At 38.1% G+C, this 20,494-nt stretch overlaps 1 protein-coding gene across 5 annotated transcripts in view; it reads right to left on the reverse strand.

Moving 5' to 3' along the window:
• ppp1r13ba (protein phosphatase 1, regulatory subunit 13Ba) overlaps nt 1-19,679 on the reverse strand; it is a 43,096-nt gene extending 23,417 nt beyond the window's left edge. For 3 of the 5 annotated variants that reach the window (XM_056267251.1, XM_056267253.1, XM_056267250.1), the window contains exons 1-3: nt 7,652-7,878; nt 3,723-3,870; nt 1,757-1,876 (exon numbers count right to left, since the gene is read on the reverse strand). In XM_056267251.1, coding sequence (XP_056123226.1) covers nt 1,757-1,876; nt 3,723-3,870; nt 7,652-7,783 — 400 coding nt within the window. In that variant the 5' untranslated portion in view covers nt 7,784-7,878. Of the gene's footprint in view, nt 1-1,756; nt 1,877-3,722; nt 3,871-7,651; nt 7,879-11,204; nt 11,223-19,519 lie in introns of those variants that run through there. The other 2 variants (XM_056267252.1, XM_056267254.1) reach the window with 2 other exon arrangements.
• Between the last annotated feature and the right edge of the window lie 815 nt (nt 19,680-20,494).

The following is a 20,494-nucleotide window of genomic DNA, read 5'->3' on the forward strand; positions in this document are numbered from 1 at the left end:
CACTACGTGCCTATAGACTGAACACGTAATACACACGTGTATGACGTCACCTTGCCTGCACCGTGACACCTACAAAATCACTCCAAGCATTCTAGAATGATTCATTATTTCCAAATAGAGCTTCAAGCAATTTGGTGAAAATTCCTGTATTTTTTCATATCGCAGAAATGCCAAATATTGCAATGTCATATTATTTTGATCTCATGCAACCCTAGTTCGAATCACTACCCTATGTATTAGCAACATTAATAATGATGCTTTCTCCCATATTAAACTCAAAGTCTGTATTTCTCTGTTAAGGTAATGCATGCTTCGGACCATCGGCGTCTCTCGTCTGATGGAGCTGTGGTCTGTCTCAGGTGCAGAGGGCAAGAAGGCGGGGAGACCAATTACACAAAAAGAGGATTAGTTACGTAACTGCAGAGGCAAAACTCTGCAAAGCCTTTAGCTGACAGGACTCTCACTTAAAAGAACTGAAAGAATCAGAGTTTGATCAGAGTCCACACTAGATTTAATAGGAAGTTATTCATCACAAACATAAATGTCATATAGTTAAAGGAGCCATGAAATCAAATTTGACTTCCTTTTTTTTTTTTTTATGGAATATTGCAGTATTTATTATAAATGATTTATCCGTGCACATACTCTTTTTTTTATTCATGTGTAATCTCATGATCTTTAATCAAAATAACTTTCCCTCCCTCTTTCAACAACATTCTCTTCTCTTCTCTGATGATGTGTTCACTGGCGTGGGGGCGGGACAACCTGTCGCTCACATTAGATCAGCCAATAGCAAACCACCAATCATCCAATCAAATCACGATGGACAAAATCAAGTCCAACCCTACATTTTTTCTTGTTCAAGAAGCCGTTTCTCTCCAATATACATCACAGGGAAGAAAAGACTATTGCAACTTTAATAGGAAATAAGCAAACATGCTCCTCTAAACTTGATTGATAGAAATGATTCACTGATTACATAGCGAATCCCATTTATAAATTTAGCTTAAGCTACAGATAAGTCATTTAATTAATTTAAATCTTATATTTATGCCAGGCGACACATAACTCGTCTGTCCTGAAATCAATAATGCTGTGAAACTTGACACAATCATGGCCAATTAGACCATATTTGATATAATATGATTTAATAGTTTGATATTAGTATAAACTACTGTGTAAAAGTTTGGGGTCAGTAAGATTTTTTTTAAACAAATTAATACAAATTTAAACAAATTTATTCAGCAATGACACATTCAATAATTAAAAGTGACAGTAAAGATATTTATAACATTACAAAAGATTATTATTTCAAATAAATTTTTATTCATCAAAGAATCCTCAAAGAAATGCATCACGATTTCCACAAAATTATTAAGCAGCACAACTGTTTTCAAGATTGATAATAATAATAAATGTTTCTTGAGCATCAAATCAGCATATTAGAATGATTTCTGAAGGATCATGTGACACTGAAGACTGGAGTAAAGATGCTGAAAATTCAGCTTTACATCCCAGGAAAAAATTAAATTTTTAAATATATTCAATTAGACAACAATAATATTATATCGTAATATTATTTCACAATATTACTGTATATCGATCAAATAATTGCAACCTTAGTGAGCATAAGAGACTTATTTTGAAACCATAAAAGCATGTTAAGAACCACAAAGTTTTGAATGGTAATAGAAACCATGCACTCAACAAAATACCCTGTCGTGGTCGTGGCCAGGCTTGCGTCACTTTTACGCACCTTGAGAAAAGTTTGCAATGAGAGACTCCTCGTGCCGCAGGTAGAACTTCACTTCCTGTCTCCTCTGACCCCATTTGTGGAGGTGCTCGAACATCAGCTGATCAAAAGGGATCGCTCTCTCTGTGAATAAGAACACAGACACTCTTTGTCTCAGGCACGCTGTAAAACCCTGCACTCTACACTTAGCAGAGAGGATTTCAATGTCAAAACTGTTACAATACATCTCTATTTTAATCTAGTCCACATGGTACGAAAACTTCAAAAGGAAAATTACACAACAGCCCCACAGCAAAGCATGGTGTCACGTCCAGATGAAAAAGGTCTGGCTATCCTTGCTGAAGGCTATCTTTCCTGTCTTTGACAGTGAGGCCGCGTGCCGTCTGTAGGTCACTGGAATAACAGGCCCACAAGAGCCATGTAAACAAACCTAGAGGCTGCAGCCCAGACCCTGAGACGTTCTGTCCCACATGCTACCACCCACTGTCTAGGACAAACTCTGACAAGGGTGTCATTGTTATGTGATGGACAGCGTTGCTTTCTCTGTGGGATCTGGTCCATGAACGTTTCCATTCAGTGCTATTTGGTGATGTAAAAGAGCTGAGCAATACATCTGTATCTGTCAGCCATATTGAGCAGAGCATGTAGAAAATCTGCGCAGCACATATGGCATGAGTCTGTATCCACTGACTAAAGAACAATCCTTGATTTTCAAAAGAGATGAAAACATGAGACATCATTTTGCAGTACTGTGTAATGTTAAATAGACACTAGTCTCAGCCTCAGACGGCACGCCCCCTCATTATACGAAAATAAAGCTTAAATCAAATATTAGACGAGACGAAAAGTAAAAAGTAAATAAAGTATAAGACGAAAAACGTAAACTTAAAAAACTTTTAGGAGTTATAAATGTTGCCTTGGCAACTAACTGACATACAAATGATTCAGTAAAAGTACTAAAACCTAAAACTGAAATAAAAATTAATTTAAAGCTAAATTCCAAAATTGCTAAAACTAAATATAAAATGAAAGCCAACTCAAAATACTAATAAATGCTATAATAACACATAAATAATGCTAAAATAACACTAGTTCATAGTTCACACAAAAATAGTTGTCCAAAATGGCAATTTTTATGGGATTCAGGGTGCATAGATTTTTTTTAATCAGGGAAACAAACTTGAACCATGTTTCTAAAAATAAACAATTAATATAAAGAACTAGGCACTTGATATTTAATTTGCAGCATTACATTGTTGAAAAACGCTGTATCCAGATTTGCATACTATCCATCCAAAATCCTATGTGAGATTAATGTAAGTTGAAAAAAGAATGTTAAAGGTGCCTGGATGCTATACTAATTCTTGTGGATTTTCTAAGTATACATTCATGTATGTTCTTTCAGCTAATATAGGCCACAACGCATTGCGCTTCATAAGAGGAGTTAGTTGTGGTTCTCTTTCGATTTTTTCGGATTGAATTAATGCATTTGAATGTAATTCATTTAGCCAGATGCTAACACTTACAGGCTAATCCAAACAATATATACTAGTCCAGATGACTTCTGCATTAATAATGTGGTTCTTGGACAGAAAAAGATGAAAAGTGCACCAGACTTTATGCTGATTGTTATATACTGCCTAAAGTCAACCAAAAGCCACATAGACTAAATATATTTCAACTTGGTCTTTAGGGTAAAATACTGTTCAAACTTTTGGGGTCAGTAAGATTTTGTTTTTGAAAAACTAATATATAAAACTTAAATTCCAAATAATGGAAACCGTGATACATTATTTCACTCAGGATTCTTTGATGAATAGAAAGTTCAAAAGAACAGTGTTTATTTGAAATAGAAAATCTTTTGTAATATTAGAAATGTTTTATGTCACTTTTGGTCAATTTAATGCATCCTTGCTGAATCAAACTATTCCTTTCTTTAAAAAAGCTTGTATGTGCTGCAGACTCGTACCTTTGCCTCTCCAGACCTCGGCGAGGTGGCAGCCGCTCTCCCCAGCCTCCTTACAGAACTCCACCACATCCTTACAGAGCGTCTCTGGAGTAATGGGCACCTCAGTCAGCAACTGTTGATTATCACTCAGAAATACAGTCAGAATCATCTGTAAAGAGGAAACAATAACATCTGTCTTTTAGTAAACTTAGCCTCTCATTTTTGACTGTGTGGGCTTCTCCTTAATCTTTCCTTGCCTTGCTATAATTCTCAAACTGTTTACCTTAACTTTCCCAGTGGTCTGGGCCACAACCGTCTCATCAAATGAGTGTCAGTTGCAAAGACGGATGAGAGCTAAATAAAAGACATTCAGAATTTGAGCTGAAATCAAGGGAATTGCCTGTTTATTCTATACACTGCCAATTATCATTATGCCTGTTCTATTATCTCCCACATACCAAAACATATAGAAAGAACCTTCAGGAAGGACAACACAGCCAGTAGACAGATGGGGAGATAGACAGACAGAAAGACGACGGACAGACAGACAGACAGACAGACAGACAGACAGACAGATAGATAGATAGATAGATAGATAGATAGATAGATAGATAGATAGATAGATAGATAGATAGATAGATAGATAGATAGATAGATAGATAGATAGATAGACAGACAGACAGACAGACAGACAGACAGACAGACAGACAGACAGACAGATGATGGAATGACAGACAGACAGATAGATAGACAGACAGACAGACAGACGACGGATGTACAGACAGATAGATAGATAGATAGACAGACAGACAGACGATGGACAGACAGACAGACAGACAGACAGACAGACAGACAGACAGACAGACAGACAGATAGATAGATAGATAGATAGATAGATAGATAGATAGATAGATAGATAGATAGATAGACAGATAGACAGACAGACAGACAGACAGACAATGGATGGACAGACAGACAGACAGACAGATAGATAGATAGATAGATAGATAGATAGATAGATAGATAGATAGATAGATAGATAGATAGATAGATAGATAGATAGATAGATAGATAGATAGATAGATAGATAGATAGATAGACAGACAGACAGACGATGGATGGACAGACAGACAGACAGACAGACAGACAGATAGATAGATAGATAGATAGATAGATAGATAGATAGATAGATAGATAGATAGATAGATAGATAGATAGATAGATAGATAGATAGATAGATAAACAGACAGACAGACGATAAATGGACAGACAGACAGACAAACAGACAGACGATGGAATGACAGACAGACAGATAGATAGATAGACAGACAGACAGACAGACGACGGATGGACAGACAGACAGACAGACAGACAGACAGACGATGGAATGACAGACAGACAGACAGACAGATAGATAGACAGACAGACAGCTAGACGATGGATGAACAGACAGACAGACGATGGAAGGACAGACAGCTAGACGATGGATGGACAGACAGACAGACGATGGATGGACAGACAGACAGACGATGGAAGGACAGACAGACAGACAGATAGATAGATAGATAGATAGATAAACAGACAGACAGACAATAGATGGACAGACAGATAGACAGACAGACAGCTAGACGATGGATGGACAGACAGACAGACAGACGATGGAATGACAGACAGACAGACAGATAGATAGACAGACAGACAGCTAGACGATGGATGAACAGACAGACAGACGATGGAAGGACAGACAGCTAGACGATGGATGGACAGACAGACAGACGATGGAAGGACAGACAGCTAGACGATGGATGGACAGACAGACAGACGATGGATGGACAGACAGACAGACGATGGAAGGACAGACAGACAGACAGACAGATAGATAGATAGATAGATAGACAGACAGACAGACGATAGATGGACAGACAGATAGACAGAGGATATATAGATAGACAGACAGAAGATAGACAGACAGACAGACAGACAGACAGATAGATAGATAGATAGACAGACAGACAGACGATAGATGGACAGACAGATAGACAGAGGATATATAGATAGACAGACAGAAGATAGACAGACAGACAGACAGACGATAGATGGACAGACGGACAGAGACAGACAGACTGATTAATTAAAACAAATCTAATATGTAAAATATTTTGAAAAACAAATTTGTAATTTTGGATAAACTTTGCAGTGCAGTAAGAATGATTGTAATAAATAAATCTCTGTAGGTATACCAGGCATTTTGGGTAATGTGTGTATTTTATTACACAGGTCACCAATAAAATGTAAACACATTGATGTATCCTTTATCCAGTTTCCCTTCACTTCACTCAAACATTTAAATACTGTACATCTTATAAATCCTTCTGAATTCAATTCCCATCCCGGGCAGGAATGAAGGCTTTACTTCTAAAGTGTAACACAATCCCTCCAAACAAGCAAGACCAAGATTGAAAGAGAAATTCTGTGAGGGTTGGATTACAGGGCAGAGCTATAATAATCTGATTAGGACGGGTGCAAACATGCGAGCGTGTGGCTACAGAGAGCTAAGGAAACTGTTTCGCTGGCTGAAGCCAAACAAATCCAGAAAGGGAAATGCTGCTGTGATCTGTGAAGGCAGCGGATAATCCCGACCTGGACAGCTGCCTGGAATTTTATTGTCACATGGTTTCATATTAAAATAGCCCAGGGCCAAAAAAATGTCAAATCATGCTAACACTCCATATGAATAATTCATTAACTGGACTCTAGCCATGAGTAAAGACAAACATAAATTAAACAGAATTGAAGTGAAAGTTCCCTTCCAAAAATGTATATTCTCTCATTATTTTGTCGACCTCATGTCATTCAAAACCTGTATGACTTTCTTTATTCTGTGGAACACAAACGAACTTTTAGTCGATACAATGACTCTAAACGAATGTGTCTTTGATTATACTGTATGGACAAAAAAAAAAAAAAAACTCCTCAAAATATCTTCTTTTGTGTTTCACAGAATAAAAAAAAAGCCATACAGGTTTGGAACGACATGACAGTGAGTAAATGGTGACAGAATTTTTATTTTGGGGTGAACTATCCCTTTAAATGATGAAAAAAGGTGATTGACATGTAACACTTTACAGTAAGGGTTCTTTTGTTCACATACTGTAAGTTAAAAAGTAAAAAGCAATACTTCTACAGCCTAAGTCTTAGTTAATGTCAATTTCAACATTAACCAATACATTTTTAAAGTCAAAAGTTAGTTAATGCACTGCGAACTAACATGAACAAACATTAAACAATATTTGTTTTTATCAACTAACATTAACAAAGTTTAACACATGCTGTAAAAATCATTAAGGTCATTGTTAGTATTAATATTCACAAATTGTATGTGTAGGGAAATACTGACAGTGACATGTAACAGAAATTAATGTTCCAGATTCTATACAATTATAGCACTTTTCTATTACCAAAGAAAATAATTTCAACTAAAATAATCCCTCAATTTGTATAAACAAATAAACAAAAAGCAGACAGATATGAAATTACAATGGAAGGAGGCAATGTACCCCATAATGCTTAGACTTCCATTCCATACATATTTCTTGTTTGCTTTTACAAATTGAGAGAAGATAATTATTCTGTCATAACCGACAGAATTACCACAACTTGTCCAATGCTAGCGTGCAATAAATAAACAAGCATATCCCAGCATGCCGCAATCATGTGCGTGAAATAGCAACCTTTGATTTATCATATCCGCGATCCATTCCAACTATAGCAAGACTCCATTTAGCTCTACTCACTCACACATGTACATGAACACATGTCAGTCTTCTGAAATCCATGTCCCAGACATGTCTCGCTATTTTAAGCCGTACACAAGTGCCTGAACTTCTATACTCAGCGTCTCCTTGTCTGCCCCTATATCTTGCTCGTCTTTAAGCCCTCCGGATCTTCACCTTAGTCAACCCGTGTGGGGCCTTCAGCTTCCGGTCTTCCTTCTCCTGAGCCCGCGCTCTCTTCTGCAGCCACGGCCTGCCCTTGGAGGCGCTGACCAGGCTGCGCAGAACCATCCTGATGAACCTCCTCATGGAGCCCTGAGCTTGATGGATTGGAGGAGCCGGGCAGCCCAGGCGCTGGGGAGCTGGAGTGTGTCTGTCTCTCTCTCACTGTGGGTGCCTGACTGTCTGTCTGACTGAGTGTGTGTGAGTGTAGATACTATAGAGTGGTCAAGGAAGGGGAGGGGGGTTCTGGGGGCATTTGGAAAAGGGGAGGGTGGGCAAGCTTTCTCTCCCAAATTGCATTCCCTCCTGGAACAAGCAGAGGTGCCAGGGGAAGATAAGAAGTATCTGATGACAAAACACAGAGAGTCCTGTGACATGTCACTGATAGAGGGGACCAAACTCACTCAGAGTAAAACACACACTTCCATGAACTGAGGTCGCCATAGGAAGTCATGCTCGTGCCACTTACGTTATCCAACTAAGAAGCGTGCGGAACAGATCGACAGCGTGAACTTGACGTATACATCAGCTTTAGAATTTGCTGATCATCCATTCAAATTATAGACAAATCTAAATCTTTAGTAGAATTTTTTTTTACCAGGGCATTGTGAAGCAGTTTCTAGCATGTCCTGGATGGTTGCCAGAGCATTGCTAAGTAGTTGTTAGGGTGTTCTATAGAGTGCATTAGCGCCCGGCCCCTTTTTCAGCGGCGCTGGTTCCGGAAGTATTTTTTTTAAAAAGAGTTATAAGCCATGAACCAAGCCAATCCGCTATGAGGTGTATCACAACACTACAAACTTTGATTTGAAGCAAAAAAGTTTTAGAAAATCGGACAAAAAGACAAAGGTACTAGACTGTGTACTTAACGGTTTTAGTGAGGGAAAGAACTACAATCCCATGAAGCATTGCGAACAGCATAATCAAATTGAAAACGATGGAGAAACATAAAACTATACTCATTTACAAATGTTGATTACATGTATAAAAACAATACATTTTGTTTACTGCAAAATATGCATATATATACAAACATTTCGGTATTTTGAGAGCGTAGAGAGATCGACTCGATTACGTCATTCGCAGTGCATCATGGGAGTGTGCGGAGCTAAAGAGCTATTTAGATGTGTTTCGCTTTTTTCAACTCTCTGATTGGTGTAATTTTCTGTAGAGCATCATGGGTAATGTAGTTTTTCATCAGGAATTCCACTGTTAAACCCAATTATTTTAACAGAAGCAAATACCATCAATTAACAACCTTGCAGCTCAAAAATCTATTTCCTTTATGGAGTTTTTACTTCCGGAACCTAACTGTTGCACTCATTGGTTTCCAGAGTGTTGCTAAATAGTTCCGAGGGTGTTCTGCCATTGCTAAGAAGGGTGTTCTGGATGGTTGCCAGAGTGTTACTAAGTGGTTGCGTAATTCCCTGCAATAGCAGACCGCCGGTGAGTAAAACTCTTGGATATATTTTAAAGAGTCTATACCTTGAATTTTACATACTTAACATACTTTTGAAAATCCAGCATTTAGTTGATCCGGATAAGCGCTCATTGTCACAGCTGTTGTAAACTTGACGGCTTTCTTCTTCCATGAGGGGGTTTGGCTTCACGGCATCTTTGTTTCCAGGCGGACCATTAAAGAACACGACACACACGTCTCCCGGACATCCTGTAGAATTTAACCAATCAGATGACGACTTAGGAAATCCTGAAGTGTTTCCAGTTAAGTGTACCATAAGCATCAGAAGTTCAGCCAGCGGTCACTGGGTCTGAGGCTAAGACTATTGGCGCTTTTCCACTGCTGGTACGGCTCGGTTCGGCTCGGTACGGTTCGACTCGGCGCGGAACGGTTCGGCTCGCTTCGCTTTTCCACTGCGTGGTACGACTCGACTCGGTACGGCACGGTTCGGTTCGCTTTAGCTCGGTTGCTTTTCCACCGCAGTTAGTACCTCTTCAAAGTGGGTGGGACTGATCGTTATTTTGTCCCTACACTTGTAGGTCCGGTGATAGCCGTGTGTGGCTAAGAGCTGAGCTATTTCTTGGAACACTTTTTCATTCCGTTTTGCCCCATCCAGCTCTCGCTGGATCCGCTCCTCGGCAACCAACGAGAGGAACGTCTGCACCTCGTCCACTGACCACGATTCAGCCATTTGTTTTTAAAGTTTAAAAAACAGATGCTACCGCGTTGGCTGTTGTCTACTGGTTATTTAAATCTAGCGGGTTTAGTGTCCAATGACGCTGGTAGTGACGATTCTGTCTGACCAATCAGTGATCTGCAGTGTTTTTACGTCACATTTTAGTCCCGGTACGGTACGCTTGGAACCTCAACAGACCAGGTACCATTTAAAGCGAGCCGAAGCGAGCCGTACCGTACCGGACCATGCAGTGGAAAAGCACCACAAGTGAGCCGTACCGAACCGAACCATACCGTACTATGCACTGGAAAAGCGCTAAAGCGTGCCGTACCGAACCGAACCGTACCGTACTATGCAGTGGAAAAGCGCCATATAGGGCTGAATCCGAAATCGCCCCCATAATCCTCAAATAGCGCGCTATTTGATGGGACAGCCATTTGTAGTGTAGTTAGATGTTATTGAGTGCGCTCATTCAATCCCACAATGCACCGCAATAACGAGTGTACAACCGATTTACGCTCAACGGCTGTCCAGATTTCATTCACTCCTACAAGTGTTGTATCTCCTCCCCTGTACGTCCTACAGTATTAGTGGACTAACGTAGGGAATAGTGAATGAGGGTTTAGAGGGCGATTTCGGATTCCGCCTAGGTGTTTGCTAATTTGGTTGCTGACAAGCCCACATTAAAGAGCTCACCCCCAAATATCTATAATATTCCGGTCTCTAGATATGAATTAAATCCCTCCTTAAAGGGGATTTTTTATTATTGTCTGCTAGATGAATATTATCAAAACAAAAATCAAATATCTACCAGTTTAGAAAAGTAAGCTGAGGAAAAAAACCCTAACCAAAAATGTGAGAGTAATAATTATAGCCACTAATAATAACTAACAACCTCTTGCTCTGAAACACTGACTGAGCATTCCTGTTCATCTCTCTCCGTGACAAATGTACAGTATCTAAGTAAGGGAAGAAGGTTTTCTGATTCCAAAGAAGGAGGTGAAGTCGCAGCACTCAATGCTTTGTCAATAATAAATCTCAGGACACAGACAGGCCTTGTCACTGTGGGTCTCGAGTCGGGCGGTCCTGACAAAAAGAGCTCTGACTGGGTATAGCTGCCCAGTTTCCACTGGAAAAACTGTTAATGCTTCCTTTAGTTTGTAACAACATGTCATTAAATAAGACGCTTCTGTATGGAAAATCCTAAAAAAAAAAAAGACAACGAAACACTTTTGTGAAAAGCTAAATATATAATACTGTCAATCAGCTAAATACCCACATTTCTCAACATATAAGCGTTTTCTATTAATTTGATGCAGATGGGACATGCGCCCCAGCTAAAGCATTGTGGGATTGTTGACACTGTGAACGCTCACCTGATTTACTGTAGAGTGCCATCAATAGGGTGCCCATAGCAACGACTGCATCCACAGAAACATGTCAGTTCCTCTCACTACACTGCAGCTGGAAGACTTGCATAGTTAAGTGCATTTAACAGCAGTAAACAGCACACTCAATCTCTGAGCATTTAACGGCCCTGACAGCTCCTCGCTCTCACAGCCGACACCTGGACCCAGTGAGCTTGAAAACAGACGAGAGAGTATGTTTGGATTTCACATTTCAGTTTGAGATTTAAAGGCAAGGAAAAGCACTAAAAGGAAACTGGAAAAATGAGAATAAAGCATCATAAATAACTCCAAGTTTGCAGAGAGTGTTTATAGCACTCTCCAGCCTATTACTCATAATCGATAATCATTAGTCACAGTTTTTATATATATATATATATATATATATATATATATATATATATATATATATATACTCTCACCTAAAGGATTATTAGGAACACCTGTTCAATTTCTCATTAATGCAATTATCTAATCAACTAATAACATGGCAGTTGCTTCAATGCATCTAGGTGTGTGGTCCTGGTCAAGACAATCTCCTGAACTCCAAACTGAATGTCAGAATGGGAAAGAAAGGTGATTTAAGCAATTTTGAGCGTGGCATGGTTGTTGGTGCCAGACGGGCCGGTCTGAGTATTTCACAATCTGCTCAGTTACTGGGATTTTCACGCACAACCATTTCTAGGGTTACAAAGATGTGAAAAGGGAAAAACATCCAGTATGCGGCAGTCCTGTGGGCGAAAATGCCTTGTTGATCCTAGAGGTCAGAGGAGAATGGGCCGACTGATTCAAGCTGATAGAAGAGCAACTTTGACTGAAATAACCACTCGTTACAACCGAGGTATGCAGCAAAGCATTTGTGAAGCCACAACACGCACAACCTTGAGGCGGATGGGCTACAACAGCAGAAGACCCCACCGGGTACCACTCATCTCCACTACAAATAGGAAAAAGAGGCATGTTCTGTTGAGACATTCAGATGGTAGAGTCAGAATTTGGCGTAAACAGAATGAGAACATGGATCCATCATGCCTTGTTACCACTGTGCAGGCTGGTGGTGGTGGTGTAATGGTGTGGGGGATGTTTTCTTGGCACACTTTAGGCCCCTTAGTGCCAATTGGGCATCGGTTAAATGCCACGGCCTACCTGAGCATTGGTTCTGACCATGTCCATCCCTTTATGGCCACCATGTACCCATCCTCTGATGGCTACTTCCAGCAGGATAATGCACCATGTCACAAAGCTCGAATCATTTCAAATTGGTTTCTTGAACATGACAATGAGTTCACTGAACTAAAATGCCCCCCTCAGTCACCAGATCTCAACCCAATGGGCTATATGCACGCATAACTTCCGCGTTTGACGCAAGGATGCTCGTGCGTTTCCGGTTGGGGAGATTTAAAGCGGAGGAAAACCGAGGAAAACGGTATTATGGCAGAGTCTTCAAAATTTACTGTCCTCTCGTCTTTGAAACGAAACTTTAATACGTTTAGATGTAATTTTATATATAGTTATGTTTATTTAATATAATAAACACAGAAGCATAAACAAAATGAGGAGTGTCTGTTTTGTCTGTTTTTGTGACTAACGTTTCTTTAGTATAGCAATAGAGTATAAAAACCAATATAAATTCTCGGTATAGCATTGGACTCTACGATCGGTGGAAGTAATCCAGCATCCTTAGACCTTCACCGGAAATACCGCCGTGCATAGAGCCCATAGATCATCTTTGGGATGTGGTGGAACGGGAGCTTCGTGCCCTGGATGTGCATCCCACAAATCTCCATCAACTGCAAGATGCTATCCTATCAATATGGGCCAACATTTCTAAAGAATGCTTTCAGCACCTTGTTGAATCAATGCCACGTAGAATTAAGGCAGTTCTGAAGGCGAAAGGGGGTCAAACACAGTATTAGTATGGTGTTCCTAATAATCCTTTAGGTGAGTGTATATATATTATTATTTTTTTTTTTCATGTAGGAAAACAACATTGGTTGGCGTTATGAGGTTATGAACTTGGAGGCTGGAAAAGAGTCAGATGAAAATGGAAGAGGTAACGAACGAACAATATATTTTTATTCATATAACTTTATATAACTATATATTTACTCTACGGTTCAAACGTGTTTTTGAAAGACATTTACACTTTTATTCAGCAAAGATGCATTAAATTGATCAAAAGTAGCACAAAAAACATTATAATTAATGTTGCAAAAGATTTGTATTACAAATAATTGCTGTTCTTTTGAACTTTCTATTCATCAAATAATCCTGAAAAACAGGCATCATGGTTTAAAAACTGTTTTGAACTGTTCTTTGGTAAAAGAAATGTTTCTTGAGCAGCAAATCAGCATATTAGAATGATTCACGATGTGACACTGAAGACTGGAGTGATACATTTAAAAATACTGTATACTACAATAGAAAACAGTTAACATTTCATAATATTGCCCGTTTCACTGTATTTTTGCTGTAAGTTTTACTGTAAATATGACATATAAATATTTCAATTTTAATGGTCTGCCAAGAATTATATTATGTAATAATGTTTGTTAATAATATCAATTATAAAATGTAGTTTCAGTACTGGCTTCTGATTGGTCAATACAGCGTTTCAGCCTTGTTGACATTCACAATAGAGTGCAAGAGCACCTTTTCTTTTTTTCCTATTTCTTTTACTGTCTAGGGCCCGACCCTTTTTTTCAGCAGCTGGTTTCAAAAGGTTTTTTTTATTGTTTTTTTTTTTTTATGGGGATTTTAAAATAGTCTTCGTTAAAGATTTATTAGCCATTAACCAAGCCCATCAGCTACGAGGTGTATCACAACACTACAAACTTTGATTTGAATAGCTAAAGATCTATTTTGGGCCTTTTGCTTTTTTCCACTCTCTGATTGGTGTAATTTTCTGTACAGCATCATGGGTAATGTAGTTTTTCACCAGGAATTACTAGGTGTGTTTCCATTACAGATTTGCGCAAAACCTTTGCGATTTTTTCTAAATGTCGACAAAAAAATATTGCGACATGACGGCGTTTCCATTAACCGATGTTATGCGACTAAAGCGTCATTTTTTCCTCTCGCGATAAGTCATTCCAAAAATCATGGCGACGGATGTTGGTAGGTTTACCCATATCCCAGCCACTGCACTGGCCATTATTATTAATCGAAGGAGACGTAGGCCTATGTGTGTTATCCAAGCGTTAATGGTAAGGAAATACCTTATACTTGAAGCGGCCACGTATAAGGTGTTTCTGGGTGTTTCTCCCTCATATCTGCTTCGAGGTCTTGATTGTGGCATTTCTTTGAGGTTTAGAATCCATTATTCCTGTAATTTTTTCTCTTTTATGAATTTAATAAAGACCTCTGTCTCGTATTCTGTCCAAACATACCGCGTCATCTACGTCAGGTGACCTGTAAACATTCAAGAAACTGTTTCCATTGCAGTTTTGCGACATATTTATTTTTCGAATTGCCTGAAAAACTACCTCATGCGAGCGTAAAAACTTTTTTGCGATAAATGGGTGTTTTTGCAAAGTGTTTCCATTGGGCGCATTTTCAATACGCAATTTCAATTTGCGCAATTTGAAGGGTAATTGAAACGCGGCTACTGTTAAACACAATTATTTAAAAAAATAATCAGAATGCGGGCTGACGGCTTCAGCTAAAGCAAATACCATTGATTAACAACCTCATAAAACTATCTTTAAAGCTTCAAAATCAATTTCCTTATGGAGAAAATGAATGGAGTTTTTACTTCCGGAACCCAACTCTTGTACTCTATATAACAGCTATGACGTATAAGACATGTTCAGATCATAAATGTACCACCATCTGACTGATAATAAATGAACAAAACTAGTCACAATATAATCAAAGTAACCATAAACGCAAAGGTGAAGCGCAGTCAATTCCCTCAGCAGGCTTTATAGAGATTCAGCAATACTGTGGCAATGCCATGAGGTCGCAATTTCAATAATGAGGCTCTGGGGAGATGTGAGCGACACTAGCGTGGACTCTAATAACTAAAGCACACTCTGGCTCAGCTGCCTACAACAGCGATGTGGGATGTATTAAAGATCGTGAGCTGCCAACACTCTCTGTTCTGAGTGCAGATGAAGTTGTAATCTCACAGCCTGAACTCTGCCTGCCACAGCGCAAAGGACAGGCCAAAACACATGATGAGATGTGTTCGCTAGCATTCACTGGGGGTTTTCAATCTTGTAGATGCCACAGACCCCCAAATATGATCATCCTCATGCGACGGAGCCCATCCTAAAATTCAAAAGGAGGCTATATATTTGAATGTTTAAGGACCCTTAATTTATACTTATATATTTATAAATACTATGCCTACTATATTTTCAGTGCTGGGTAGCAACTGATTACATGTTATCTGGATTACGTAATTAGATTCCCAAAAATGAAGTACTTGTAATAAGAAGATTATACTATGTTTTAAAATACTCGTAATCAGACTAAAGGTTTGTGGAATTTAGTCATATGCCTATCACTGAAAAACTGAGACACACACACACAGCATTTGAACACTGCAGATTTACAGAAATCATTTCACTTTTAACAAGTGTTTTCTCAGAATTGCATATCTAATCAGCTCCTGATGAATGCATGAATTATTGAATAATCACCAGGTGAGTCATTTAACCATGTATTACTGTCTTTGAAAGGATTTGGTCTTTCAAACACATTAAAATGTACAAATTCACGACATTCATATTTGCATGCAATGAAGGGATTTTTTTCGTCAGCTGAACCTCTTTGACCTAATGTATTTACTTGAAGTGCCCCCTGAGAATTTAAGATGGGTAAGGGCAATAATAAAATTAATATGAAATTAAAGTCAATAATAATAATAATAATAATAATAATAGATAATAATAAAATCAAGTTCGGTTAATGGTCACATGACATGCAGGTAAACAAAAAAAAATTAGTAAGTGTTTTATTTTGATTGTTCTCATTTTAAAATGATTTATTATACAATTTTTATGATTTAATTACTTAGCTTTTCAGTAAAATCACAAACCCACTAGTTTCACCAGAAACCCCAGTCTAATATAGATTAATATAGTATATAATATATACTGACTACTTTTTGATTACTTTTAGATTACTTTTGACCTAACACATTGATTTTAATAATATGATAATCTTGTTACATATTGATATAAAAATACAAAGAGAAAGAAAATTCCATTCTTTTTTATCAACAGCATGAAGTGCATTAAATATTACATTACGTGCAGGGTTCCCTAGATTACCTTAAATGTGTAAAGTAATGGATTACGTTGCTAACTATTTTTGTCATGTAATTCGGAATCAGTAACCGGATACAATTTGAAAGTAATCTAGCCAGCACTTACTGTATATACTACAGCAATGTAAAATATTATTTAGAAAATACTGTTACATAACTTTTTTCTTCTTAATTTGGTTCTATACTGTTAGATTTATTGTTTTAATCACCTATTTTAATCAAATTTGAACTATTTATTCATTTATTTTAATCTCATTTTCATATATTTATTTTAATCTTATTTTTAATTTATTTATTTATTTTCACACTTTTCAGTTTATTTTCCCAAGCACTTTCTTGCGGACCCTAGTTTGAAAACCCCTGACCGATTTTGTTCAAGCTATAACTGGAAATTGACAAGGAGAGACAGATTCGTGTTCTCACAGCATGTTCAAATGAAATTCCGTCATGGCTCATATTCAGTTCTACAGGAAAAGAACAAGCTGTGAAGTAAACAGTTCACATCTTTATATTTACTGCCTCAATATGCAAAAGTAAACTAACACTTGTCACAGAAAATAGCTGTCATAAACTTTGCACTATTTGCTTTTGTTCATGAATATTCAAAATGCTGTGAGGAATTTTACAGCAAAACAAAATATCTCTCGCTTATTGTAAGTGGCAAACTTCTGAAAAGACTTTAACTTAACATGAGGACAGATATTTCTGCTTGCTCATATTTGATATTTTATTTATCTTGTCCCAAAGGAAGAAATTACTTCTGCATTTCCCCATCCAGCAGTTCTAGAGTTATAAAAATTCATATGCACAGTAACTCAACATAAACCACCGCCCTGAAAATAAAATACTGATCTGGGTGTGTTTGGAAAATCAATTCTTAAGCTCAATATATAAGGACATCTAAGCTCTAGTACTTTTTTAGTTACATGTCAATCTGAAGACCTGAGGTTAATCGCACATGCATGTCTGTGTTGGAATTTAACATTAACAGATTTTTTTCCGCTGGTCTCATGAAAGCAAACAGGGCAAAACATGCAGTCAAAAGTGAAGGAATCACTTGACTGTGTAATTCACTACAGGGGACGTGTGCAGTCCATTAACTCTAAATGTGACTGCGCGTGCAAAGGTGACAAGGGTTAACTTCAGTACAGAGGATGCTCTTTTCTTTCACCTTTGAACTTTGACCCCATCTTGCTCTCCCTGTAATCTCTGCTCTAATGTCTTCTATTGAGGGACACTGTCAGCTGCCTCATGGAGATGGACGATAAAATGACAGTTTCTTCTCTAACAATATTCGGTGCAATGGCTGGGAAAAAGTGCTCCGGGATTTATAGGGTGTGAGGGATTTAAAAGCACACAACCCTGAGTGTGTCACAATTTCGGAATTCTGACAACTTTTCCACAGCTCACCGCACAGCGCCTTAAAATACTCCCCGCAGGCTATGAGGTTTTCATTCAACACAGCCACAACTGCATCACTCTCACTCAGAAACTATACAAGAAATGCAGAAATGAAGAATGTAGAATAAATATCAGTGAAAGCAGTAAAAGACACAATGTTTTCTAATTGGTGGGACAATCCTTATAAATGCAAGGAACATAAAGGAAAATAATCCAATATTGGAAAAAATATGAAGATACATTTCAAGCTCTGACTGAATTTAAATAACAATTTTAGCCACCCCTGAAATGGATCATACAATTAATATTACCTGAGCAGTTGAATTAAATATACGCTACAAAACCGCGCTCATTCGGGGATTTGCATTTAATGCATTTATAGACGAAGAACATGATGCGATTACAATCCATATAAAGTTCAGTTGAGTGATAACATTTGCCCTCTTTAATGCTGTTAATCTGAATGTACGAAGCAAATTGCTTGCTGAAAATACTCAACAACAACACTGAAATAGGAGCACACAGTTTATCTGTCAACTGCACGTGAAAATTGCTTTCATTACTATAATGGTACACACACACACACACACACACACACGCTTTATGGGGACTTTCCATAGACATAATGATTTTTATTCTGTACAAACAGAAATTCGATCCTCACAAACCCTACCCCTAAACCTAACCCATCACAGGAAACTTTCTGCAGTTTTACATTTTCAAAAATCATCACTTGGTATGATTTATAAGCAGTTTTCCTCATGGGGACCAAACAATGTCCCCACAAGGACAAGGATTTGGGATATTCCCATCTTTGTGGACTCATTTTGTCCCCATAATTTAGGGTTTCCCAGGCCACAAACACACACACACACACACACACACACACACATACACAATATCAAACCAAGTGTGCAAAGTATCAAATAAAGCAAAGTGATTCTAGATTATAAAGCTTTATAGGAACGAAATACACAACTCTGTATTTTTGTTCCATTAAAATAGGTATTTGTTCAAATCCAAATTGAACTTGAACAAATACCTATTTCAATAGGACAAAAATACAGAGTGGATAATGTGTCCAATATGTTTAAAAGAGTGCAAGTGTCCAAATACGTTTTGGGGCCATTTATAAAGAGATCCTGCCATCCTGGATTTTGTGCATTTCATTTGCTCTAGGATTATTTAGAGTCAAGCAATTAACTGATTTAAATCAAAATCTGAGAAGCCATACCTACTGTTGTCTTAAAATGTAGCCTATAGGGTGAATTCAGAGTGATTGGGACACTTTTTGCCATTGAGATGACTTGGGAAAAGTGTCCCTGAATTCACCCCTAACATTGATTGTTATAACAGATAGGCCATAGTCATAACACGCCTCCTACAATTTAATGTTAAAATCCACACTACACCCACTTGACAAAATACAGCATGACTGCTTCCCTAACTATGATTGACAAGACATAAGAGCCGCATTCCTTCATGATAACTCATAACGCAATGTATACACAAGTTATGAATGAATTTTGACAGAGCTGTCAGTCATAATCCTGAATGACAGTTCTGAGTTTGAGCGCTAGTAAAGTACCATCAGCTGTCACAAACTTACCGGCATCATGATTGCAGAATGGCGAAATCGAACGGGAGATCTGGATAAAAAAAATGAACAAGCGCCTGTTTTAACTCCCACAGAAGTGTAGACAAATAGTTCAGTGATTAATTCTGTTATTCAAGCCCTTTGCCTGTTATGAGTTTGGTCCTGTGAATGTGGTGAAAGGATGCGCAATCTGAACTGGGTCATTTAGGCCTACGTCACAGCGGCGTCCCAATCCAGTGGCTTCGATGGTTTGCGCAGGTTTTTATGGCAAGCTGGTTTAACATTCATTTACACAAATACATTTTTTTAATCCATTTTTATTATGCTACTAGTAGATTACTTGTTTTTTTTTATTTTATTTATGTACTATTTACAAACTATTCATTAGATTAGTATATGGCTATATGATAATAATGGAATATGCATGGTCCGAAATCTCGTCAATGAAAACTTCGTACTATGAAACAATAGATTAGTAGGCTAAATTTAAATATCTGAATGTTACCTACTATTAACTAAAGAATAAGTAGTAGCTAATGGCTGGAACAGGTAGATCTACAGCAACAACTGGGATGCAGTTAGAAGTCAACAGTTAGGTCGTGGTGTGTCCACCAAAGCGTTTTAGCCAGCTGGAAACGCTAGGCGCTCTGCTGAAAACACCTAGCTGTGGGCGCTTGAAAGCGTTTCGACAGCGCAGCTTTTTTCCCGGATGATACAGAATATCCGTGGAAGTGTTATAGCATCTAATTTCACAGATAGTTTGTTTCTGTATTGTTTCTATATAAAAATAGCTATACAATGTCAAGGATTTGCACTGGCTCTTGTTTTAAATATTATTCTGCATGTTGTCATCTGTTGACGTTGATATAATCTAACAGTTGGTCAGTGTTGTATTTTTCCCGCTCCTCCTCCACTGTGATTGGACAGCTGGGTAAAAAGTGACACTGATGATGAGCTCTGCGTCTTACCTCAAGTGGAACATTCTTC

Source organism: Rhinichthys klamathensis, unplaced genomic scaffold (genome assembly GCF_029890125.1).
Source record: "Rhinichthys klamathensis goyatoka isolate OS25496 unplaced genomic scaffold, OSU_Roscu_1.1 h1tg000256l_1, whole genome shotgun sequence".
Taxonomy (NCBI): Eukaryota; Metazoa; Chordata; class Actinopteri; order Cypriniformes; family Leuciscidae; genus Rhinichthys; species Rhinichthys klamathensis.